Source organism: Drosophila tropicalis, unplaced genomic scaffold (genome assembly GCF_018151085.1).
Source record: "Drosophila tropicalis isolate 14030-0801.00 unplaced genomic scaffold, ASM1815108v1 contig_878, whole genome shotgun sequence".
Classification (NCBI taxonomy): Eukaryota; Metazoa; Arthropoda; class Insecta; order Diptera; family Drosophilidae; genus Drosophila; species Drosophila tropicalis.
In genome coordinates this window covers 6,206,014-6,227,860 of record NW_027173374.1, presented here as the reverse complement: position 1 = coordinate 6,227,860, position 21,847 = coordinate 6,206,014, and the positions used below count along the sequence as shown (strand labels likewise).

Genomic DNA, 21,847 nt, shown 5'->3' with positions numbered 1-21,847 from the left:
GAACCTTATATAATGTAGATAGCTGACAGAGTAAAACAATAAAATAAAAACATTGGGTTTATCTTGAGCGTATTTCACAAGCATCTTGATAAAGGCAATATAAAACACACATATGCAAGTAGGTACATTATAGTCAGGGAATGTTAAACATAAACTTCATCTTAAAATTGTTATACAATTTTATTCTGGTACAGTAAATTTCATCACATTGAGTACCCAATGTTCACTTTGTGGTCAATTTGCAAACAGTTTCCCAGATTGTAAGCTTTTTTAGTTCCGGTAATTCCATTAATTTAATATTATCCGATATATTTAGGCAAATTAAACTGGGTTTATCCTCTAGAGGTTGCCATTTTTGATGTTTAAGCAATTCGTTTTGCACACTTGGGCAATTCGGATTTGAGGTGTCAGCGAATGTGGTAATAATGTCAATCATACGCTCTATGGTCGCAAATTCAGGTGTATTTCTATCGAGTTTCCAGGAGAAGCTACCATACCACAGATAGGAATGATCATCCACATGGGCGACGCCACGTATCTTGTTGCCACAATACTTTAGACGCTGATGATTGAAGGTCGGTGAATCGAAATCGAAGCGATACAGATATGTAGGAGCTGTGGCAGAACGAAGACGAGACCGTAGAGTCCTTAGAATGGGATGCCAGAAGACCTTGTAGCTGGCATACTACTGAAACACAATCAACCTATTAAGAGTTACTCGTATACAGATTATAAATGACCCACTCACCTCACAGTAGGCCATCACTGATTCAGGCGACACGGCTATTGGCAGTTCACCAAAATGTGTCTCCTGCAAGCGTCTAGCCATGTCACGTGCATATTTTTGAGGCAATGATTGCTTCACTTCCAAGGGCAACATATGCTCGGGTTGATCCTTCAAGCTTGTCAGCAGATAAGGAGCCATTTGGACACGACCATACATTAAGAGGCCTTCATAGGATGTACCACTCATCATTACTGGAATCTTATTACCCCAGGCAGTGGCTAGCAATTCGTAGGGTTGCTTAGGCAACACACAATGCTCACTCATGTAGGGCTCAACCATGGGGCCAAATTGAAAGACACAATCATCCAAATGTTCCGACTGACTTAGCAAATACGGCTTGACAAGCTGATCCCCTGGAACACTTTGCAAATACTCAAGAACGGCAATATCACTGGCTTTGTCCGCATCCTCCATGCCCAGGACAGCAGCCAGGCGATTGGGTAAATTTGTGATGGGACACAAAGCCCAGGAGCAGAGAACATTGCCCGATTGCAATATGGCCTTGTGAAACAGACCTTCTGCTTTGGGATTGAGCATCAAATAATGAGCTGAAGCCGCTCCAGCGCTCTCCCCAAAAGCAGTCACATTATTGGCATCGGCATTGAAGCTAGCGGCATTTGCTGTGATCCACTGCATGGCCAAGAGTTGATCCTTTAGTCCAGCATTGCCCGGAACTCCAGCATTAGAATCCCTTAGGCTAAGAAAACCTAAAGGGCCAACGCGATAGGATACTGTAGCTATGACTACATCCCGCTTCATAAAGTAATCTGGACTATGGAGATCAGTTGTGGGATCACCTTTCTCAAATCCACCTCCGAAAAAGAATACTATCAATGGCAAAGGTTGCGGCGAATTAAGCTGCAAAAAGAAAACAGAAATTCGTTTTTAACCATGGCAACCCTTTTTGTAACAGCCGCAAATTTGAATTGGCCATTGCAATAACATTTTATTACCCCACGATAAGATTCGTGGAAATAATGCTTTGCTTTTGGCTCTCATTAATAGCACCTTTTTGGTATAGACATTTAAATAGAGGCAATCCTCTACACCTTCCAGCTGTTGGGCATAATGGTTAAATTGCAACGGTTTTTCTCCCTTCTTACGGCAATCCAAGGGCCTCGTCGCGGACCAACTCGGGAGCGGAACAGGTGCCTTAAATCGCAGTTCTCCCACTGGAGGTTTAGCATATGGTATACGCTCGAAGCTTATGTAGTCATCTCCGTATATTCCAGTGCATTGTTTGCCCAAAATTAGTCCGCTTTTGGTATCCACCTCAATTGCATCGGAACTGTAATGAGTAATGTAAATATTCCACAAATTTGATTTACTAAAATCTCACACTCACTTCTCCATTTTCGGCGTTGTAATGACAGTGAATTTAGATTTTAAAGCGTTTTATCTAACACAAAGCATTTATGTCACTAGTTTTTATCGCTCGACAGCGCCCTCAGCTGTTAAGAAACATAACGACAACTCAGTACTAATGTGTATATTTATTTCAGAGAGAAAACGGGAAATAGAGAACGAGACAGTTTACTCTCTGTTGCTTTTTAGCACGTCGAATTCTCTGAATGTCACAAACAGGTTAAAAACACAACAGGTAAAGTAAAGAGAATCGTTTAATGGACGCTAGCGACGTCATTAAGTAATAAAAGAAAATTTAGCACGTATAGCTACGACATAAAGTGAAGTTTCTATGACTTAAGTTAAAATAAATTGCAGATTAATATTCAAAAAGACTATTGTTTTGTTTGCTATAATTTTTAAAGTTTGACTGTTTGTTAAAAGCCCTCGAAGTGCTTTGGTTAACAATAATAAATATTTACAATTATGACGTCACTACCGAACACTGGCTATCTGAAGCACTTGCCGCCATGAATGGGAAGTTCAACAGCGATCACGCAATTGCAATCAAGATGTGGATGAGTCAATTTTACCAGGGCAACGAAAGCACAGCAAATTGACCATTAAGTAATTTTGTTAATTGTATAAAAATATATAAATTGTAGACTTTCTTGATAACAAATCTTACGCGGATCGACTAATTTTTTAATACTTAAAATAGAATTCCAATTAATTTGCATAAATGTTAATAATTGTTTTCTTCAAAAATCATTAATATTTTAAAAACCATTAAGAAGAGAAAACTTACAAAAATCCAACCTGAGCCACCTTTTTATAGAAATTTAATGTCGTTTACTCAGAATTTTAGCCGACTTGCATATGGACATTGTACATATATATATTTAGTTAACAAGCCGGGTTTAAAAAATTTAACAAAAATAAATTATTAAAAGTTAAGATCAATCATAGAAAAAGTGTTACCCCTGATAAAAAAACTGATGTTTTAGTGAAGAAGTAGCCCTGGTTGATTGTGATTGCATTTGATTTGATTTTAATTCAGTATTTATCTACACTGGGAGAAATTGTCAAAATAAAACACACTTAACATGCCAAGCTTGCTGTGTCAACTATTTGATAGTTCTTAAAAGTTCGCAAATTATATACATTTATTCTAATGCAATGCTATCATCCTAATCCCGATCTCTCAACGCGAATGTGAAAGCAATTGGAAAGCTTTTTCTACTGAACAAGCTTTTTGGCTAATGTCAATGTGGGGGGCAAAAATATTTTTAAAATCTTTTTAAAAATCGGTCAGGCTAAGTTTAGAGTGACACAATTTGAGTTTATTTTGATGAAATGATGGGCTAACAAAAAGGTCCAAAGGTAAGACCGAATCGCCTGTGAGCAAACCCAAAAAGAATAATCAGTATCTCTATGTATGTACCTTTGTTTGCCGGCAATCGGCAATTGTCGTCGTTTGCATCGCATCGCGTTCCCAACATAAGCACCTGTTACTCAGGGAGCAATAATTAGTCGAGCGGTGGCAGCCAACAAACTTGGATTCTAATTTCGGAAACTGTTTTCAAAAACATAATAAAAAAAAATATACATATATATATTAAAAATGGACTTTAATATAGGATGGCAAAATATGATAAAACTATGTACCCAGTAAGTACAGGACCAAAAAATCTGAAACGGATGTATCGTTCTTAAGGTCAGGACTTCGACTTTGAACACCTTGCCTGACCCATTCATATAGGGTTATCAAATTTCTTATCTCCATGACTACAATTTGTTTTTTATGTGTTAGCTTTGTTTTGTTTTGCTTTAATACGTCTGTATGTGGTATTATCTGTCTAGAATGGTTGGCCATAAATTGCAACAATATCGTTTGGCTACCAACAAAACGGAGGTGGTCGATACAAAATATGGTCAGGTGAGAGGACTGCAGCGAAAGACCGTTTACGACGAAGAATTGTACTATGCGTTCGAAGGAATACCCTTTGCTAAGCCCCCGGTGGGAGATCTACGTTTCCGAGCCCCACAACCGCCAGAGCCATGGCAAGGTGTCCTCGATTGCACTTCATATAAAGCGAAGCCGCTGCAAACAAATATGATATTGGGCATTGTTGAAGGATCCGAGGACTGTCTCTACTTGAATGTGTATGCCAAAACACTCAAATCAGAGAAGCCACTGCCCGTGATTGTCTGGATCTATGGAGGTGGTTTTCAGAAGGGTGAAGCCTCCAGAGATGTTTATAGCCCGGACTATTTTATGAAGCAGCCGGTAATTTTGATTACCTTTAACTACAGGCTGGGAGCATTGGGTAAGTTCAATTCAGTAAATAAATTCATTAGCCATCGTTAATTGTAATTCTTACAGGTTTTCTTAGCTTAAAGGATCCCAAGCTAGATGTGCCCGGTAATGCTGGGCTTAAGGATCAAGTGCAGGCATTACGTTGGATTAGTCAAAATATAGCCCATTTCAATGGTGACCCGAATAATATCACAGTATTTGGCGAGAGTGCTGGAGCAGCCTCTACAAACATTTTAATGTGCACCGAGCAGACACGTGGACTTTTTCATAAGGCTATTATCCAATCGGGATGTGCTCTGAATGAATGGGCAAAGGCTCCGGATCTAAATTTCCCCTATCGATTGGCTAAGCAAGTCGGCTATAAGGGTAGCCAAAAAGATTCTGATGTTCTGGAATTTCTCAACAAGATGTCGGCGCGACAAATTGCAAAGGTTGACCAAGATACGATTACAAAAGATGAAATGCGCAGCTTTCTTCTATTCGCCTTTGGTCCTGTCGTCGAACCCTACGAAGCTGAGCACTGTGTAGTGCCGAAAAGGCATAAGGATATGTTAATGAATGCCTGGGGCAATGACATTCCCTTGATCATTGGTGGAAATTCCTTTGAGGGGCTGTTTTCACATCAACTTGTAAGCGGTGATCCTTGGGCATTGGAAAATTTTCATAACATCCCTCCACGTGAAGTAAAGGATGCGAGTACCCACGAGGAATTGGAACAATTGGTTCGAAAACTAAAGGAGGCTTACTTTGGAAATGCTGAGCAAAAGTCCATGGATATATTTGAGGCCCTTGACATATATTCCCATCGACAGATCTGGCACGATCTTCATAGAGTAGTCCTGGGTCGACTGGCATATGCCTCACAAACGCCTACCTACCTCTATCGTTTTGATTTTGATTCACCGCATTTTAATCATTTCCGTCGTCTTGTCTGCGGAGATGAAATTCGAGGAGTTTGCCATGCCGACGAACTTTCGTATTTGTTTTACAATATAATGTCCACAAAATTGGATAAATCTACTGCGGAATATCGCACCATAAAACGCATAGTTGGCATGTGGACAGCTTTTGCTGCTAGCGGTAATCCCAATTGCCAGGCGATTGCACCGGCCGAATGGGAGACAGTCAAGTTGGCCCAAAGTGGAGCTGAGATGTGTTTTAATATCAATCACGATTTAAAAATGATTGAACTGCCTGAGGCTGAAAAATTGGCAACCTGGGATAGCTTCTATCCCAAAGAAGATCTCTATTAAAGATTAAAAACATTCTGTAGATATAGAAGCCATATTTTCCATGTGCTATATGTAAAACCTTTTTGTTTATGTAAAACAATATCAAAATTTATTGTATACGATTTTTAGAAAACCCTTTTTTTTTTTTTTTTTTTTTTTTAATTACAATTTACACTTGAAGTTTTATAGTTTTTATTCTGATGTGTTAGGACCTAATAATTATTATAATCGGTTTGACTATACCCTTTAACAGGGTAACTTAAGCACCATTGTTTATTTGGAAGATATCCGAAAATTTTAATTTTATAAAATCAATTTTGTATTTAATATTTCATTCACGACTTTCAATATATTTACAATTTTGAAAGATATGGAAAAACTTCACTATATTCATCAAATATTGTATGAATATTTTCTATTTGCTCAATTTAAAATTAGGCATTTAGTTTAGCTTTTTTTTTGAACCTAACCAAAATAAATGATATATATGAAAACCACAACCGTATGAAAAACATACTAAGAGTGCTCTTGAAGATGCTACTATATTATTATTTTGTCATTATTAAAATTGGATTCATTTATCACAAATTTGTAACCCACTTTAACCCAAATATAAATCTGATATTTAGGGATTAAGATCAAGATTGAGTGGGATGGGTTTCGATAAAATAAATTAAAACAAAAAAGAGATTTAAATAAATGAAACAATAGCGTAAAAAGAACGAAAAGAAAAATGAAAACATTAAACAATCAAAAAACTGAAATAAATAAAAACTTAGCAAGACAAAAACGTAACGATAAAAATATTGTATAAGGTCAATGAATTGATTGAAGTGAAATAAGTTTTCCCCGTTGGTTAGTGGGTTATGTTATGTATAACTAAAATAATTTTTGCTCATCATACAAACTATCCCAAAATTTAAATTGTTTACTCTCGGGTAATTCAATAAATTCCAAACGATTGCCAATATTAAGACACATCTCCGAGCCAACTGTATCCAAAGCATCCCAGGTAGCTGGAGCAATCTGTGGACAATTAGGATTACCGTTGGCAGCAAAGGCTGTCCACATGGCCGTCAAACGTTCTATGGTAGCATATTCAGCTGAATCCTTTTGCAATTTGGTGGCGGATATGTTATAAAACAAATAAGAAAGATCGTCGGCATGAGAGGCCCCACGGACATGACGGCCGCACGTTAGCAGACGGAAATGATTAAAGCTAGGCGAATCAAAGTCAAAGCGATAAAGATAAGTAGGAGTTGTGGCGGCATAGGCTAGTCGAGCTGCCACTGTGCGATGAACACCATGCCAGAAATGTGTCAAGGACAACAATTGTAGGCACTCGAACAGATCCATGCGTCCTCGTGTGGCATCGCCGAAATAGAAGATCTTTAAATTTCTGGCCATTTCTTTGATCTGTGCTGGACTCGCCTGTCGTTTCACATCCATGGGCAAGAGAGCCTCAAAGGCACTCAACATATAATCAGAGTCCGCCACTGTTGACTGATATGAAAAGAGTCCTTCAAAGGATGTGCCACCAATAATCAATGGAATATCGTTGCCCCAAGCTTCGGCCAACATTTCCACTGGTGGTTTGGGTATAACACAATCCTGTGTCACATACGGCTCCACCACGGGGGCAAAGGCAAATATATTCAGGTCTCTGCGATCCTCAAGCGTTAATATAGCATTACCATGCATAGCCAAATCACTGGCTGATGCACGTTGCAAAAATCGATAAACTTCCTTCTCATTGTCACTACCCTTATAGCCTAAACGAAAGGCCAAACGATATGCCCAATTTTCATTGCGTTGATTGGCCCAGCCACAAAGCGAGGAACCCGACATTTGTATACCCTTGTGAAAGAGTCCTCGTGTTTTTTCGGTACTCATCATAATCTGTATACTCGATGCTCCCGCACTTTCACCAAATACTGTAATGTTATTTGGATCGCCATTAAATTGGGCAATATTATCTCGTATCCAGCGCAAAGCCATCACTTGATCCTTTAAGCCTGCATTGCCGGGTACATCCAAGTCACGATCGGCCAGGCTGAGAAAACCTATAATTAGTTATAGTTATTAAATGTGTTTTTTTTTTTTTCATCAATTATCATATCATATACATATTTTGACAGTAATTAAACGTTAGCTGTCGAAATGCATCGAGAAAAACACACCAAGTCGTGCTTTTATCTATTATCTTTCCTAATGTTCTATGTACTATATAATTTCAGCATCAATCGGACTTAATTGCCAATTTTGATAATAGTTGTGAAACTCACGCAATGGGCAATAAAAGCAGTCGACAAATATAGCACGAAAACGTTTCGGAAATACTTTTTTCTCTCGTCTATTTTTTGACAGACAAAACATCTTTTGGCTGTTTCGCATAATCATCATGAATTAAACCAAAATTTATTTATAATACTCACCCAATGCCCCCAATCTATAATTGAATGTGACAAGTATAACGTCATGTTTCATAAAATAATCGGGACTGTAGAGATCTCTGGTGGCTTCACCACACTGAAAACCACCGCCATAGATCCAAACCAATACAGGCAATGGCTTCTCAGATTTCAGTGTCTTGGCATACACATTCAAGTAGAGACAATCCTCGGATCCTTCAACAATGCCCAATACCATATGTTTCTGTATGGGCTTGGCCCTCAAGTAGGTGCAATTTCTTATACCCTGCCAAGGTTTGGCCGGTTGAGGAGCTCGGAAACGTAAATCACCCACCGGGGGCTTAGCATAGGGAATCCCTTCAAAGGCATAGTACAATTCCTCATCGTAAATGGTCTTGCGACGCACACCCTTCATTTGACCATAGTTTGTGCAAATGACACGAGTCTCTTTGGTCTCCAGACGATATTGTATAATTTTATGCGTAATTAGTCTGCAATGGGTTAATGAAATGTTTTGGTGTAAAAACAAAATAAAACAATGGCATGCCGATTCGCAGGGGAGAATTCGGCCTATCTAATCAAATGAAATATTACGTTAGTTTATTATTAGATTATCAATGAAGCAATTCATTGATTCCATCAAAACGTACTTAATTCCCATTTTGACTAGATCAGGAACTGGCATACGGAAATCCATGGCTCTTATCAATTCTTAACCTATACACCAAGAAAATTATAAAGAACGACACACACTTCCGTCACCGACAATTGACGGGCAACAACTGACTATATGTAGAGTTCTATAGAAAGTGAATCGACTTAACTTAGTGCACCCTGGTTCAGCTTGGGTTCATTTTAGTTCTGTGGGTTTAATCACGCTCGACGAATGAACATATACACAATGCTGCTTATCGTTCTGATTGCTTGTGTGATTGCTGTTGGTATTGTTGTTTCATTTAAGCGAAAGTGAAAAACATGCCCCAATGAGAGCATGAAAATCAATGCTGATAAGAGGCAATACAATTCAAAATAAGAATACAAATTATACTAGTACTAGTCGGTACTAACACAGAGAGAGAGTGAGAGAGAGGGGCAGACCGTCAATGGGCAAAACAGCGACAGCTGTGTTTTTGGTGTTTATTGTTCTTAATGAGTTGTAGTAATAATGTTGGAATTGTTCGAGTCATACTCATATGCTGGGCATCTGTACTTACTAATGAGGTGAGGCAAAGTGGAGACTCTGGGTTAAATGAGCCGCATTTATGACTAAGAGTTATTATGATTTAATTTTTATATTGCCAAATGTTGTCGACTCTTGCTTTTGTCGTCACAAAATATTGACCCTTTGGAACTAAATGAGCACATACATATTTTGAAGCTGCGCGCGCAGTTAGTAATCAACTGCTTAGGTGCACTGCTTACTTTATAAACTGGTGATGGGAGATGTGTAGAGGGTCACCCTGGTAATAACCAGTATTTTTATAAACGTTTTCAAATATAAATACAAATTTTAAAAAATGAAATAAAAACAATTAAGAAAATTAATACATCATTAGTTTGGTTTCGGAAGTAAATTCGATTTAGATTTTCTGTTGAAAATTCAACCATTGATGACTTATTCAATAACTTTCAAGGGCTACTAATTAAAAAATTCTCGCGCATAGCCCTTGTCGCGGCAACTTGATCTAAAGCCAAATTGGTCACACTAATCAGCAGGGCTGTCATTTTGTGCTTTCATTTCCGTTTTGGATTACTTCTGTGGTAACACATGTGTTCTCTTTTTTTGTAATTTTTTTTTTTTTTCTGTGTTGTGTTTGTGCGTTAAAATAAGTTTTAAAATGTGATTCAATCCATTGGGATGAGTCCATGTATGACCTGAGTAAGTCCTTATTTGATAAAAAATTAATACATCAGTGCACAAGTAATGGAAATTTTATTACAAATGACAATTGTAGGTAAAGCTGCGACAGCAAATTGTTTTTTATTGCATTACCAGCAATTTTTTGTAATTTCAGCTGCCTTCGAGTTCTTGTAAACCACGCGCATGCGCCGTTAACGTGACACAGGTATGACTGGTCCAGTAAGTGTCTGTGTGTGTGTGTGTCTCGGGTGCTTTTTCATTGTTTAAGTTATTTAGACGTAACTTTTATTAATATAATTTTGCAAGTTTTGTCTAAAATACAACAATGTCCTATATGTATGTGTGTATCTGCATTTGTATCCATATTTATGTGTATGAATGGTATAGTCTCATGTATGGATATGTGTGCAGATACATACATATATGTACATACATCACGTAATTTTTCTGTCAAGTGTGACAGAAGCATTGCCAACATAAAAAATTCTACAAAAGCTGCAAATATAGTCAGTCTCATCAATATTCGCATATTTGACTCTTTTTAAATTTGTTTTACTTTCAAATTATCCAAAACCAAAGAATATGTCAAAATATTCATATAATTAAGTGAAAATATATATTTACGCTTAAATTGCACTAATTAAAAATTGTCATAAATCCCCTGGAGAGAATGAGACAGAGGAGGATTTTAAGCCATTTTCAGTTGACTTCCAGGGTGAGAAATGGCTTGCCATCATTAAAAACCAAAAACACACAACACAAAAAAAAAAGGATCAAGTCCCAAGGATTGTGTTTGATATAACTTGAGTACGTACTTAATTACACTTGCGCGCACTTTAATTTTTCAGTTAAGCAAAAGAGCAGAAAAAAGTGGAAAAAAAGAAACAACTGAAACGACAAAGAAATGTAAATGCTCCATCACTCCTTTTTTTTTTTCCTTGGTTGGTGCCTGTTTTGGTGGGGTAGATGAGAAGTCAAGACATTGTAAATTATAGGCTTAAAATGTTATTGAGCAGGAGCCGTGAAAGAAGGGAAAGGGGAAGGAATCGTAAGTAGGCTTGGTTTGGATATAAAATGCTTGAGGGGCTTATGAAAATGAAGAAGTGGGCGGAAATTTCCCGTTTTAAGCAGACTTAATCTCAAAGTGAATTTAAATTTCACATGGTGGCTAAAAATTTAAAAGAAGTTCAATGTCAAAGGGTTAATTGAAAATACCGCAAGGACACCACCTACAGCCACAACCACATATGAAAAAAGAAAGGAGGATAGAGTCTCTAAAAGAAAAGGGAAAAAATATGCAAGTGGTAATAAAAATAAAAATCAAAGTCCATAAACCCCAAGAAAACGTAAGGGATTCCCCTGCAGTCTATAAAAATAATTTGGGTCTTGCCAGAAAAAGTTTCCGTTTGCTTTCCTTATTGCACCCAAAGGGATTTTCTTTCGATATATCTTTTTCTGTTGGTTTTATTTTTGCCCATTATTAGTCAAGTCAAAAAAGTTTATAGAAAGTTGGACTTCTTCTTGCTAAAGGGTATCTACAATTCGCTACTATTTACTATTCGAATACAATCTCTTTTTATTGTTTGGATTTCACTAAAAGAAAACTATTTAGAATTTGAAATGCAGACAAATTTTTCAATGCGTAAAAAATTATGCGGCTTTTGTGTGTAAGTAAAAAAAAAAAAAAAAAAACTTTGATACTCCATCCACAACAACAATAGGGGGAAAAAATGTGGAAACAAAAAAAATGTTCTGCAATGATTTTTCCTCATCTTTTGTACTATGGAAAATTCTTTGGGGAAGCAAAAGAAAAGCTTTTTCTTTTTTGTCTTCAATTTGCCAAGCATTTACTTTTGATTTCTTTTGCGCTTTTCCTTCTTCCTTTGATAACTGTGAAACGGGAAAAGCTGAAAAAATTTGAGTCTTTTCTCTGTGCTTGAAAAAGCGTTTAAAATGTCAGTCAATTAATTAATTGAAGTTGTCAAATAGAAATTGCGGGGGGAGGTGGTGAGTAGAAAACGAGAGATAAGGAAATACTATAAGGAATGACATGAAAAAGACATTTGTGGATTTTAAAAATTGAGTAATATTTAATTTTTGAACATTTTAAGCAATTTATCTGAGAGTATTGCAATTCTTTTGAAATTTTTTTTTTGTATTTTTAATTGTGCTTTAATGACCGACAAATTTATCCAACATATCCTGGATTTCCTTTATTAGACAACAGTTGGGGATCTTCTCATTCATATTATTTCTGATTCCTAAAAAACAGGACAGAATGCTATGACTCAAGGGATTCATGCATTAACTGCTTCTGTATATTCTCGAATGGTTTAAGTAAACTATTTAGTAAACCTATTACTAGATTAGAAATTGGGGAAGTAAAAGCCTGAAAATTTAATCTTCGATGAAATTCGTTTATAAATTTTCACTACCAACAATTAGGATAGGTTTTACTTTTTTTCTTTTTAAAAAGTATTTAAATACTTTCTCTGTGGCATCCATTTTTAATTAAACTTTTGCAGGATGCTTTATATATGCTTTCTCAGAAACCCCAAAACAATTGAATCTTATTAACCCAAAAGTCAAGTTTCATTTTAAAAAGGTTACGTACCCCCCACATAAAGAGGAACCCATGTATTTTGTTTTTTTATTGTTTCTTTTGAAAGAAATACCGAAAAGGGTTAGCAGCGCGTATTTTCTGCTGTTTTTAACTTATTCTTTTCCATTGCCTTCTTTTTAACTCATTATTATTTTGTTTCTTTTGCTTTTTTGTCATTTTTCACAAAGTAATTTGGTTAAAAAGCAAATGAGTAATTATTAAACAGTAGTCGCGACGGCAGGTAAGAAGGCAGGCAAACCATTGATCAAAATACAAACCGACAAAGAATGAGGGGGAAAAGGGGGTTACCGGAAAACTTGTAACTTCTGTTGGCTGTTGCTTTCCTTTGCATAAAGTTAACAATTTTTTAATACATTTTTTTTCTTTTTGGGAAAAAGAGGGAAAATGAAAAGAAAAATAAATAAACTCTTGTTTCAAGCAGATGACTAAGAAGAACCCCAACAAGGACTCCTCGTAGCCGGACCCGGGCTTGCCTCCTATCCCACTCCACTCCACTCATCAATGACTAAATAATGGACTGGCTTCCAGAGCTTCTCTTAATATTAACTGTGAATGCTTTTTGATCTCACTTTTTGAATTACATGCTACAACGCCCGCCCATTTGTGTAGTTAACTAACAATGGAACATTGTCTCATCTTGTCGCTGCTTTTGGTGTTTTGTATATCCAACACTTTTCTTCCAGCTGAGCGCTCGGGGACCTAAAAAGAGGCGTCGTCATCTTGGTTGCCGCTGTGTCCTCCTTGTCCACCGTGGCCAAGGCGTTGGCTTTGCCTTAGTTGTTGTCGTCGTCGTTGTCTGGTTTGGCATATTTGTAATTCACTTTGATTAAATATGCAACGGTCCTACTCTATTGCCCCAGACAGAAGCGAGCTGTAGCAAGAACGAGAACCGCATTAAAATGCCGCAACAATGCAAGGGACTCTCTTTGGCTTTGGATTGAGATTGGGATTGGGACTGGGGGACTAAGTTGTTTCTGCTTCTGCTGTAGCAGCTCTACTTACACCCTTATTCAAGTCAAATAGTCAAGAAAGCGCAAAACAAGTTTGTGAAATTTTCGGCAACTGCATTGCCGCCGTTGTGTCCTTTGACAGGATATAAAACAATCAGTGCAAGCTAGCGGAAACGGAAGTGTTGCCCTGCCTCCCCTAACCAACTAGCTAGCCAGAGTTCTCCTGCCCATTCATTCTTTCATTCGTCTCCCCTTTCCGTTTCTGTTGTGTGAAATTGTCTAAATAGTGGGCGTGGCTCTCTTTCTACTTGTCTTTCTATGCGTTTCGTTTCTTGTGGCTTTTGTGCAATGTAGTCCAAAGTTGTTTTGTGGCCGCTTCATGAGATGGCCATCCACCATCGCTAACTACTATGCACATAGACGGTTGTGTATATACATAAAATCCTTGTATATATTCATACATATAGAATCCTGTTGTGTGTAGGAGTTATCTGTTTCTTCTCTTGGTGGGTGTGTGTGTGTTGTCTTGCATTCGCTGGATATGCTGCTGGCGGGTTTATTAATAGTAGAAAATTGAAATTTCACGCTTTGCTGAATAACAAGAGGGGGGCGAGAGATGGATGGAGGAGGCGGAGTATATTTATTTCAGGATCTTCCTTCGTTTCCTGCTTACGACTTGTTCCAAATACGTCGACTTGGAATAGGTCAGGAATTAGATCAGAATTTTTAAATAGCCAAGAAGATTAATAACTTGTTAAATGGCAAAAGAGAGAGAGAGAACTCTGTTCTTGGTACGAGTTTTTGATCTAAAGTGAAATTTAATATGCTAAATTTTTTGTTAATCAAGTAATATCAAAAAAGATTCTTAAACTTCTCTTATATCCTTTTTAATTTGTATAAGTTTTAGATATTTCTTTCATCTAATCAATTGGTTAATGATTAATTGTTATTATTATTACACCAAATGGCTAATCTTAGGTCCCCTAACGTAGTAGCTGGAGTCCAAGTACGATTATGAAATTTCTACGATTTGGTTCCAAGTGTCCAGTCCAAATGGCTTTAAGAAAACGAAGCTCACGGACTTTTTGTGTGTTGTTTTTTTTTTTTGTAGAATTGAACCACAAAAATGAGAAGTAAAAACGGAATTAATTGAATAAAAAGAAAAGTTGTCCGAGTTGTCGAGTTCTCATAGTAGTAGTTCGTCGTCTGCTGCTTGTCAAATTGAATTTGGCCATTAATGCATCAGTTATTCACACATTTTAGTTTTTCATTGGTGGTGAGAGAAAACTCGGATGGTGGAGGATAGGTGGGGTGGGTATGCTGCTTGTGGGCGGGACACAGTGTCAAATACAAAAATTGACTGACAAACTTTTACTTTCAGTTCTCTCAGTTCAGTTAGCAGTAGTTGTTGGTGGCGATGAACGAACTTGCCCCGTTTTGGGGGCATTTCGGTTTGGCTTTCCTTGCCCGTTGTTCGTTCATGATGACAGCTGTCAAGCCTTCTTGGTTGGTGCTGTTGTGGGATGGAAGGCTGGTCGTTTTTGGGTCTTTTCATTGTCCTTGTTGTTGCTGGGCAGAGAAAAGTGCAAATGTGCAAGCCAAGGCAAGGAAAACCAAACAGTTTTGTGGTCTTGCATTTTGAGCTTTCGTGTTCTGGTCGTTGTCTCTCTGTCTGTCTGTTGGTCTTCTAGCTGGGTTTGGGATAAGGAGAAGTTGCACTTGCAGTCCAGCTTTTGTTACTGCCAATGACATTGGGGTTGCTCTTTTCCTATCCTCCTTTTTCTCCCACCTACTGCGTTTCTCACTTTAGTTATATCTCTTGTTGAGTTAGGGAACAAATGATAAACTGTCCCCCAGACGCCTTTGGGTCAGGGACATTGTGTTCACTTTTGCCAACGCTTTGCATTTTCATCTTCGCTCTTCCTTGCTATAGTTTGAGTTCATTTGTGGTTGTGACTATTATATTGATGGCTCTGCGGGTAAGTTTAATACACATTCTCTTCATTCCGCAATACAAGTCACTCTTAATTTAAAAAATAAAAAATACTTTGCAATTGGTATACATTTAAAATTTAATATCCATTAACGAGTCTGTCAAAAATTTTGTTGCCCCGTTTTTTATTGCCTGTCTGCTTTCGAGTGCGCTTTCTACCGGCTTTTCTTTTTTTTTTTTTTTTTTTTGGTTCGATATCGAAATCACGATGCCAATCAGCAAAATCCAATTTTCCTTCAAAACACTTTGTCACATTTGAGATTTTCAAATTTTGGTCACATCCACAATATCTCTTTTCTTACTCTTGGCTGTGAAAACTTAGATAAAATTGCCGCAGCCCCCTAGTTTGGCAAGTGCTTTCAAATGAAGACATTGCCCAGATTAGTGAAACGAGAGAAAGTTGTTTTTACACTAAAGTAGAAATTGTTACTTTGGAATGGATGTCTTCCGGTGTTTTTTTTAAAGAGAAGATCAAATTGACTGCTTGACTAATTATTTGAAGTTTTTGGATACCATTTGAAAGATATTCAGCAAATGTTCAACTCATTGATCAAAACAAACAAAAAAGTATGTCTAAAAAATAACATAAAAAACAATTAAGCAATTGATCAGTTTATGAAGCAAGAGGAGGCCAATAATAACTTTTGGCTAGGACAAATCGTTTGCCTTCTTTGTGCTATAAGAAGTTGCTTCAATTAAAATTCGATTACTTTTAAAATTTCACTTACTTTTCTAAATAACAGAAATTGTATAATTTTCATAAGTTTCTCACTGTCTTTCTCGTATGTATTATTGTAGCTCTATATTTTTTTGTGTCGCTTCAAAACTTTTCTAGTCCAATTAGTAGCTGCTGCTGCTCTCTAGTCCAGCAAAGACAACTCTAATTAGTAACAACAACATAATGTGTTTAGAAGGTGTGGGTTGACACTGTTTCTCTGCGCTACTCATTAGAATGGAAGTGAGGCTTAGTAGCACATTCTGTACTGCACTCTGCAAACTGCAACTAGGCTCCTTTCTGGTCCACACGGAACACTGGAGCTCATTCCATTCCCCTTTCGTGGTCGAAGCCGTTGTCATAAATACTGTGTGTGTGCAGAGGCAGACATGGGTCGGCCTGTCTGTACGGACGACATTCTGCTAATTTAAATTTATTGGCATAAAATTTATGTCACGACAAAGAGGAGGAGCTAAAGCAAAAAGAGAGGAGCGCAGCAGCATCATGTTGGTTGGTGGTATAAGGAATGAGGTGCATCTTTGTATTGGATGAGGCGGCGGAGAAGGCGGAAAGAAGGAGTTGCGTCTGCGAAATTTATGGCATTTGGCTTGCATTGACACTGGCAGCTGGGAAATATGGCGACAAAGCTATATTTTTGCCTCCATTGAGGATGAGAACTAGCAGAATCGTCTCTCTTTCTCGCTCTGCCTCTCTGGTTGCAACATATTTACTTGATATATATATTTTTTTTTTTTGCATTGTGGTTTAACAGATATTTCAGGTTTTTGGTTTTCTTTTCTGTTGTTCATGTTTAGTTGAACTTAACTTATATTTATGGTAAACTAATTGTAGCCTAAGTTGATAAACAAGATGCATCTTTCCAAAGGACAAATACACCTTTTAATTACAATAGATTAAACCATTCGAAAGAGTAACTAACTCAAGGTATATGTTCTTCTAATGTAGTCTTTTGTAGTTTTTAAATCAAAGGACACATTGGAAGCTCTTATACCCGTTTGGTACAATGTTTCTGCTCTATGTTTTAATTATAATTAATTACAGATAATAATTAGATAATTAGACACTATCTAAGCAATTAGTTCGCTAGAGGTTGGCAAATGGTTAGTGAAAGTTGGCCAACTTCAGTTTCACTTGCAAAACTCATGTGTTTGTATGTGTGTGTGTGTGTGGGTATGCATGTGCATGTGTGCATAAGTATGTACTTATTAATGTAATTAAAGCATTTGCCACTGGGTACGAGGTCACCTAAGCTCATTTTTCTGCCAAATCCTAGTGCACCTTTCGTTCTCCTCTCATTTTCACAATTTTCTAGCTACAGAAGGTCCCCAAAAAATTCGTAAAAGAGAGAAAATTTTAATTGAAATTATAATAGCCTCATTATGCAAATTCAGTGTTTCCTTTTTATTTTTTGTAAAGTTTTCCCTATAAGCCTAGAAGCAGCAGCTACAACAACAAAAACAATGCAAACAAATGAAATTTTTGTTTATTTTCTATTTGTGTTAATAACAATTTTCCCCACTATGTGTATATATGTGGATCTGCCTGTGTGTCTGTGTGTGTGTGTGTTTGTATGTAAATTTGTGTTTGTTTTTGTTTATTGCAAGTTTATTGTTTGCGTGTCAAAAAGAAATTTTCATTTTGTGTGGACACACTTTTATTATTTAACAACAATCTCTGGACTCATGCGCCATTGCCATTTTTATTATATTTACGAATTGTTTTTTTATTGTGGCTTAATTTTAAAATATATATTCGTAGGATGCGCTCGTTGTTTGTTGTGCAGATTGATGATCTTCATTGATCATTAAAATTTAGAAATTTAATGTTTGAGTATCGGAAAAACTGGGTTTTTCAATTTGGGATCAATTTAATTGAAATCCCAGACTTTCCGATTCTCGCCATTAAGAGATTTTCATTAGAAAATGTTGGAATATTCCCTTCTTGATGTGTGACTTTTAACCTAGTTTAATAAACATACGATTTAGCTGTAAGTCCTTAATGCATAAAGTTTTCCAATTTACCGCAAGTGATCCAATTCTGTATTAAAATTGGTGGAGCATACATACATATATTATTTTTATTCGTTTTTGCTTGTTTTGGAATTTTTCATTTCATAAAGTATTCAAAACTAAAGAGACCCCATTTCCCAATTCTTCACTCACCAACCCCTGCCCATGTCATTAATGTGAAATGTGGACAAATAACCAACATGAAAACGAAATATACATATATAACTTGCGCTAGAATTTCCGCACAACTTAATACCTACAAATATGAATGAGAGTCGTGGGGCGGCACGCCCCTTTTTGAAAAGCACCGGGCCCCCGAAACTCCATTTGTGCTCGTTCCAACTGGACGGTTCAGTGACCTCATCTGGCTGCTGATGCTGATATTCACCTCTTGCCGCATCCTCTGACCCCCATAGAATGCGTGCAAAACGTGTGAGTATTACCATTTAATAGCATTACCTTAAAATATGTAAAATAAACATGCTAAAAATAATGGAGAATTTCTGGATTTTTTTTCCAGCGGTAATGTGAAATTGACTGTGCCAAAAGAGTGTAGAGTATTTAATAGGTCATATCACTTGACTAGACGTTAAGGGGCCCATCAATTCAGGTGAATGTAACACGTAAAAAATTTTATAAGTCAAAAGTATATCTCTGACATTCTTATGAAAATTGTTATATATATCCTTTAGCCTCCTTTTAATTTAAAATTGTTTAATACAGTTGTTTATGAAACTGAAAGTCTTGTGGACTGAGAGAGATTTTTCTTCAAAATCATAAGAGCAGAGAAAATTAAATTGAAAGAATTCTGCGAATGATGTGAAAACTACTTTTTTCAATTTTATGGCAGTTGGATTATTCTTCGATGAATCCGAGTGACATAAAATTGTAAAAAAGTATTTTCGTAACCGAAACTAATGCAATTTGAAAATTTATTCAGCTAACAACAACCTAAAGAAGAGACTAGTGCAATAAACAGTTTAAAAGACTTGTCAAGCAAGTAATAATAAAACAAAATAATTAAGTTTAGAACAACTTTTAGGTATTTTTCTTCTTCGCATTTATTTGTAATGCGTTATAAGTAAAATATTCTTAAGTTTTTCTAGCATCTTCTTCACATGTTAAACTAATTAATTAACTTGGAAAAGTCACGTTTTCTTTTTGAGTTATGAGTGGATTTATGGTTTTGAACACATATGCCGTTCCTTAACTCATTCAGAAAGCTTTGGCCCGATATAATCATATTTCAAGATCATGTTAAAGTCGACATAAACTAAACAAAAGGAGTAGCTAATATGCCCAGTTTTGGTTACTTTGAAAATGCAATGGGCCGCATCGTTCGACTGTTTTGTTTATGCCGTAAATATTTTGGCGCTCTTTTGCATTAAAATTTATGCAAAAGCAAATTGCAATTTTTGGACACAACCAACCACCGAACTCCACTTGCATGGGAACAATGCAGTACATGCAATTATTTTTGGAGTAATCAAAACAAAAAAAAAAAAGCCCTTAAGACAATCTAAACACCCAAAAGGATCGCTCGCACCGTAACCAATGACCAGCAATTATATTGAATATCTCTCATTGGTAATTTCCATTTCAATTGTTTTTTTTTGTTGTTCGATGGAAAACATGTTCAAATGTCACATTAAAAATGGTAACTGCTGCTGCGGCTGCCGCTCGTTGCATTTTGCATTAATTAAAAGTATACCCACTATTGCACAGTGGCCAGAAACAAGTGCTGTGGGAAGAGAATTTTTAAATTTAGGAAAGGAAAGAATATTTTAATAAGCTCCAAGATATAATAATTTCAGTTTCGTTTTCATGTTTATAAATACAAAAAAAGTTCTGGCTTAATCATACTTATTTTCAGTAATTCTATTGGTCACCAAAATTTAACTCAATACTGGTAACTAATGCCGACATAATTTAATTATAGAATTTCAATTTCAACTTCCATGTACCAACTTTCTCTTCACTATGCGTGAAGGTTGAAACTTTAGAGTGAGGGAAGTATGAGGATTATGAAATGCTATAAAAATAAAATAATAACAACTGCCTGGAAAATATTGTACATTCCCCTTGCATATATGTATGCATATGCAAAAATAAGTATGGCTGCCCCATATACATATGTATGTGTGTGTATGTATGTCCCTCATATCACATATAATGTGGCAGAATGGGGCTTACGAGTATCCCAGATGGCCAGAGAGAAAAAAGGAATGCCTGATGACCGACCACCAAAACATTCACAAACTGCAGTCAATGAAAATTAATTGTTATTTTAATGATTCATTTGCCATTTTTACTGTTAATTGAAAAATGCATTAAGCTTAGTCCCGATTGTCCATTGCCGCCCCGATTGAGTATACATATTTATCGTAATAGGCAAATCGGATTAAGTAAAAACGACGGAAACCGCTTGAACTACTTAATATACTTTTCCTGCCAATAACATCTAAGCCAAATAAAGAGAGAGGCAAAGAGACTCCGTCTTATATATAGGGGGTTTTGTATAGTTTTCCCCCCTCTTAAAACTTTTCCCAGCGTTTTTATCTCTATTTACGCTTAAGCCACAATGGCTTAAACAAATAATTTTATTGTTTTCCTGTACATGAAAACCACAATGTAATGCCAACATAATTGATAATATTAAATTAACATTATACAAACATTACACAAAAAAAAGGAGAGAAGAACAATAATCAAAAGGGCAACATAGAATACAGAAAAACAAAAACTAGATAGTAAATGCAACAACAATAATCGACGATAAACATTCCAAAATGCATACACAACGAAAATCTAATATTAAATTGCTTATTGAACCGTAAATGCAATGAAAAATTAAGATAGAAAATGCACATAATTAAATGGCAAACAATAGCAACAAAAATGTGGTTAAGTTTACAAAGTAAATGAATTTTTATTGATTTTAAATTCTGTTTAGTTATTTTGTATGACCCTTATTTTCGCACCCCTCACTTCCTATTTGCTAAAGTTAATCCATAGATTTTGAATAGTGCACTGTGAAAACAATATTTTAAATATTGTCAATAGAGATTCGAATGAAGAAATTGGAGATACTTTTGCTACTACTACTTCAGTTGTAACTTCTGATCTGATCTGGCAAAAGTAACCCAAAGGAATCTTCTTCATCAGCTTAACTTTTCGATGTCACACCAACACATTTCATCAACGTTTCGACTGGCATATTCCTTTTTGATTAAGAGTAGAAGTTCTAATGGCAAATGTTGTCTCAACGTTCGTTGTCTTCCATAAATATATTTACTATTGGTGGGATAAATGCAAAAAGTTTGTTTTTTATTCTTGATTTATTTTTTGTTGAATTTGCTATCAAGAACACAAATTGCTTGACTTTTGAATGTACTTTCAAAGAATAGTTTTAATTGCAAATTGCAATTAAATGGTGCATGGCGGGGGTGGGATCGAAATGGCAAAATATTTCTGATTTATTTGCATCGTGCATTTTATTTATGTTGCAATTTCGCAAATGTTGAATGAATTCTTAGTGTGGAAAATTGCATCCTCTACTTAGCGTTTTCTTTCTTTCTCTG

The 21,847-nt window shown here is 36.3% G+C and overlaps 4 protein-coding genes across 7 annotated transcripts in view; 2 read left to right on the top strand and 2 right to left on the bottom strand.

Moving 5' to 3' along the window:
• Nlg1 (Neuroligin 1) overlaps nucleotides 1-21,847 on the top strand; it is a 234,908-nt gene that overhangs the window by 57,446 nt on the left and 155,615 nt on the right. The window lies entirely within an intron of this gene.
• Nucleotides 156-2,284, bottom strand: alpha-Est3 (alpha-Esterase-3). Of its 2 annotated transcripts, none has more exons than XM_068299751.1 (4): nucleotides 2,133-2,284; nucleotides 1,796-2,075; nucleotides 749-1,645; nucleotides 156-685 (listed from the first exon to the last, which is right to left on the bottom strand). In XM_068299751.1, exons 1-4 carry the CDS (start codon nucleotides 2,138-2,140, stop codon nucleotides 224-226), a joined length of 1,647 nt encoding a protein of 548 aa, XP_068155852.1. In that variant the 5' UTR covers nucleotides 2,141-2,284; the 3' UTR covers nucleotides 156-223. The 2 variants fall into 2 exon arrangements, with proteins under 2 accessions (XP_068155852.1, XP_068155853.1); XM_068299752.1 differs by having other exon boundaries at nucleotides 568-688.
• alpha-Est2 (alpha-Esterase-2) lies at nucleotides 3,246-6,025 on the top strand. 2 transcript variants are annotated; one of them, XM_068299748.1, is made up of 4 exons: nucleotides 3,246-3,514; nucleotides 3,637-3,802; nucleotides 3,995-4,461; nucleotides 4,518-6,025. In XM_068299748.1, exons 2-4 carry the CDS (start codon nucleotides 3,756-3,758, stop codon nucleotides 5,702-5,704), a joined length of 1,701 nt encoding a protein of 566 aa, XP_068155849.1. In that variant the 5' UTR covers nucleotides 3,246-3,514; nucleotides 3,637-3,755; the 3' UTR covers nucleotides 5,705-6,025. The 2 variants fall into 2 exon arrangements, with proteins under 2 accessions (XP_068155849.1, XP_068155848.1); XM_068299747.1 differs by having other exon boundaries at nucleotides 3,483-3,802.
• Nucleotides 5,829-8,868, bottom strand: alpha-Est1 (alpha-Esterase-1). The gene is made up of 3 exons (XM_068299750.1): nucleotides 8,745-8,868; nucleotides 8,119-8,585; nucleotides 5,829-7,746 (listed from the first exon to the last, which is right to left on the bottom strand). Exons 1-3 carry the CDS (start codon nucleotides 8,789-8,791, stop codon nucleotides 6,563-6,565), a joined length of 1,698 nt encoding a protein of 565 aa, XP_068155851.1. The 5' UTR covers nucleotides 8,792-8,868; the 3' UTR covers nucleotides 5,829-6,562.

Excerpts from the sequence above, each read along its gene's own strand:
- alpha-Est3 (XM_068299751.1), bottom strand. Across the intron at positions 1,646-1,795 it reads TAAATGTCTATACCAAAAAG|CTTAATTCGCCGCAACCTTT; the intron begins GTGCTATTAATG and ends TTCTTTTTGCAG. Across the intron at positions 686-748 it reads CAGTGATGGCCTACTGTGAG|TATGCCAGCTACAAGGTCTT; the intron begins GTGAGTGGGTCA and ends GTGTTTCAGTAG.
- alpha-Est2 (XM_068299748.1), top strand. The coding sequence starts at position 3,756 with ATGGACTTTAATATAGGATGGCAAAATATGATAAAACTATGTACCCA. Across the intron at positions 3,803-3,994 it reads ATGATAAAACTATGTACCCA|AATGGTTGGCCATAAATTGC; the intron begins GTAAGTACAGGA and ends TTATCTGTCTAG. Across the intron at positions 4,462-4,517 it reads CTACAGGCTGGGAGCATTGG|GTTTTCTTAGCTTAAAGGAT; the intron begins GTAAGTTCAATT and ends TAATTCTTACAG.
- alpha-Est1 (XM_068299750.1), bottom strand. The coding sequence starts at position 8,791 with ATGGATTTCCGTATGCCAGTTCCTGATCTAGTCAAAATGGGAATTAA. Across the intron at positions 8,586-8,744 it reads CTAGTCAAAATGGGAATTAA|ACTAATTACGCATAAAATTA; the intron begins GTACGTTTTGAT and ends AACCCATTGCAG. Across the intron at positions 7,747-8,118 it reads TTATAGATTGGGGGCATTGG|GTTTTCTCAGCCTGGCCGAT; the intron begins GTGAGTATTATA and ends AACTAATTATAG.